Here is a 3,138-nt window from a genome sequence, read left to right on the forward strand (position 1 = left end):
GTAATGTTGGTGTGGTTCAAAGATAAACAGAAGTGAAGTGCTGCTATTGCATTTAGTTCGGCAGTGAAAGGGCTATGAGTGCCCTGATAGGTACTGTCAACTATCATGTAGATTATATATGTATCAACTATCGGGTAGATAATATGGTACAGTTAATTGATAAGTTTTATGTATACATTTTACATTAGCGGTTTCTGCCCTAATAGCTACTGCCAACTATCATTTAGATAATATGTAATCAACTATCAGGCAACTAAGAGGAGAAGATGGGCGGGGGTTACGATCAGCAGAAATAACACAAATAAACAAAAGAATTATTTATTTGTGCTGAAGTTTCGACCTAATTTTCAGGTCTTCATCAGGGCTATAAAAACAAAAAGACAACAACCATCATTCAGAGGGAAAAAAATAAAAATGATAGACTAACAAATGTAGAAATATACATAACAATGAAATGAAAATATAAACTAGTTGATTAATAACTATGGAATTAGACAGTAGATTGATAAAATTATTATTTATATACATATAAATGTGATTAATAAATAAATGATACAGTGGGTAAGAATGTTATATTGATGAGTAATATTAAAAACCTTTTAGTTATATAGGTGGGTATAAACAATTAGTCAAATTAATAATGGAGCATATTTAAAAACAATATTGTAAAAGGAAAAAACAAGGGATAAAAAGAAATATATGGAGAATAGGGAATGAAGAAAGTAAGAAATATGAGAAAAAGAACTTACAGTTATAGGAAGAAAATTCTGGCTAAACTATTTTAAATTGCAGGAAATGCCACTAGAGTGCAGGTTGGCAAAAGGCCTTAGATAAACAGAAATCTAATGGTCAAAAGATCGTAGAGATAAAATAGTTAATGAGAGAGTAAAAAAAAAACAAAACAAAAAGGGGTTAAAATGTAAAATTATGAGAGCCCAAAAGGTAATAAAATACATCAATTTATAAAGGGTATGTAAAAACGGATATTTTAAGGGAGAGTATGTAAAAAATATATCCATTTTTACATACCCATTATCTGTTGCTGCCAAAATAGGTTTTACCAACTATCATTAAAAACCTGAGAGTGCAAATGTACTACCACAATAATAAAAACCATATCTGAAATTCAATGTCATTTATCTAAATGTTTTTGGGAAATTCAAGGTTTTAACTGATATAATCTGTTAGGTCATTTAGATAGTTACTATATTTATCTCGTAAAAGTTCCATCAATGTCTTGTTTTTAGTTTTCTCTATTTGGTCATAATATACATAATTTTAAAATATTTTATTTTTTATTTGTAATATAATTTGTTACTAAAACAAAATTTGGAAGCAGTGATAGTATTGGAAAGCCCAATTGAATTTATCTAATAATCTTTATTTGTTTATTGATTTATGAATTCTTATGGTTTAAGTTACAGTCTTAGAATTTTTGATAATGATTTGTTTAGAAATTATTAAGATATAATTAACATTTAGTTTTACTATATTTATAAAGTTCTTGAAAAACATAATTACTCAATAAAGACCACATTTGCATTAAGGAATTATTTTGATTTTTTTTTTCATTTTGCAACTAAAATTCAATGTTTTATCTACATCTTATTGTGATATGGAGGAATTCTGCTAGGTTTATGATGCAAAATGAAGATTTTTGCAAAAATTATCCATTTAGCTCATAAAACACGATTTTACAAAATGCTTAATTTTGTATATATTTGAACCAAAAAAATTTTTTTTATTATGGAAATAATAGCAAAATGTGAATAAGTGTTAAATATTAAAGTTTTATCTACTAGTTGTGGTTACATGGCTTTTATCACATTGCCAAACTAGATAAAGTGTTTATACCATTAAACATATATTTTGTAATAATTATTTGTATTAGTAATTAAGAGAAATATAAAATTTTAAAGCCTTTAATCATGTTTAATACATCTTTGATCTCCAGGTACTACTTTCAGGTTTGGTTATGAGCATATTATTTTTTTTATTCAATTTAATTTAAATTACAACTTCTTATTATCTTTTCTCTTAACTTTCTTCCAACATTTCTGTCCTTTGACCATTATCTAAGAGACTTAATTTGATGTATTAAGTTTAAATTTTTTTAATTCTATTGTATTTTTTAGATTAGATGCAGTCCATGAGGATGCTTACGAGGCGTTTCAAGCTTCCAGGGATATCAATGCAATTCTTGAAAAAGTTGGTAAAGCATCCTCAGGAGGGAAAAAAGGACAGAAACAAAATTTAACTGTGAACATAGCGCCAATGGTTCCTGTACTTCCGATGCTGGTAAGTAATTTCTTTACTTAAATAATTCTGTATTTCCGTTTATCTGGCTGCTCTCCTGGTATTCTCACCTATTTTCCCCATGATATGAATATAATCGCCTGGTGTATAGGGAGATCTCTAGTGAGATTAAGAGAAGAATAAAGAGACTTATGAATTCATCATCGGTCTCCCTAGGTGCTTACATGTTTCTTGTTTTAAAGTTTTTGTAACTGAGCGAGTTGGCATCACCTTAGCAGCTGCATCCATGGCAGTACCACGGAAACAAAAAGAATGCCGTGGGGGGAGGGGAGGTTAGCCTCATGCAATAGACACCCCTAACTATTTAAAATGCTTTAAATATTGAATAATAACGATGAATTATAAAAAAAATGTATGTATAGATTAAAAAATAAATAAATAGATAAAAATAATAATTTTTAAGGAGAGGATAGGAAAAGAAATATAACTATATATTAAAAGTTAATAACAAAAATAAAACTGTTTATGGATTTAATAAAACAAATAATGGACTTCTAATGGGAAAAAAAGTTATTAGAAATTATAACAGGATATCTTACAGCAGCCTGGGCTTCAGTCTTCAGGATTAGGTTGAATTTCCCAAGTTTTAGGTCTAACTGTTCCTTTAACTGCCGGTAGCTGGAAGTGGAATTTTACGAACAGTTTCTTTATGTAGTCTTCCACTGACTTGGTAGAATTTGAATTATTTCCACAGACAGAGCTGGCTGTATAAGTGCTTGATTGTATTTTTCAAAATGTGAAGGAGACAGTCTAGGCTCCGATTAATAAGGAACAAATAATAATTATCAGCTATTTATTTTCCGATATTTTGTCCTTCTCTGC

General features: G+C 28.7%; 1 protein-coding gene across 1 annotated transcript in view; it reads left to right on the forward strand.

Moving 5' to 3' along the window:
- DNAlig3 (DNA ligase 3) overlaps positions 1-3,138 on the forward strand; it is a gene marked incomplete at its 5' end in the record, with an annotated part of 68,748 nt that overhangs the window by 38,866 nt on the left and 26,744 nt on the right. Inside the window, 1 exon segment of the mRNA XM_067046830.1 lies at positions 2,136-2,298. Within this exon segment, the coding sequence (XP_066902931.1) occupies positions 2,136-2,298 (163 nt within the window).

Source organism: Halyomorpha halys, unplaced genomic scaffold (assembly GCF_000696795.3).
Source record: "Halyomorpha halys isolate HHAL.00 unplaced genomic scaffold, Hhal_1.1 Scaffold1059.1, whole genome shotgun sequence".
NCBI lineage: Eukaryota > Metazoa > Arthropoda > Insecta > Hemiptera > Pentatomidae > Halyomorpha > Halyomorpha halys.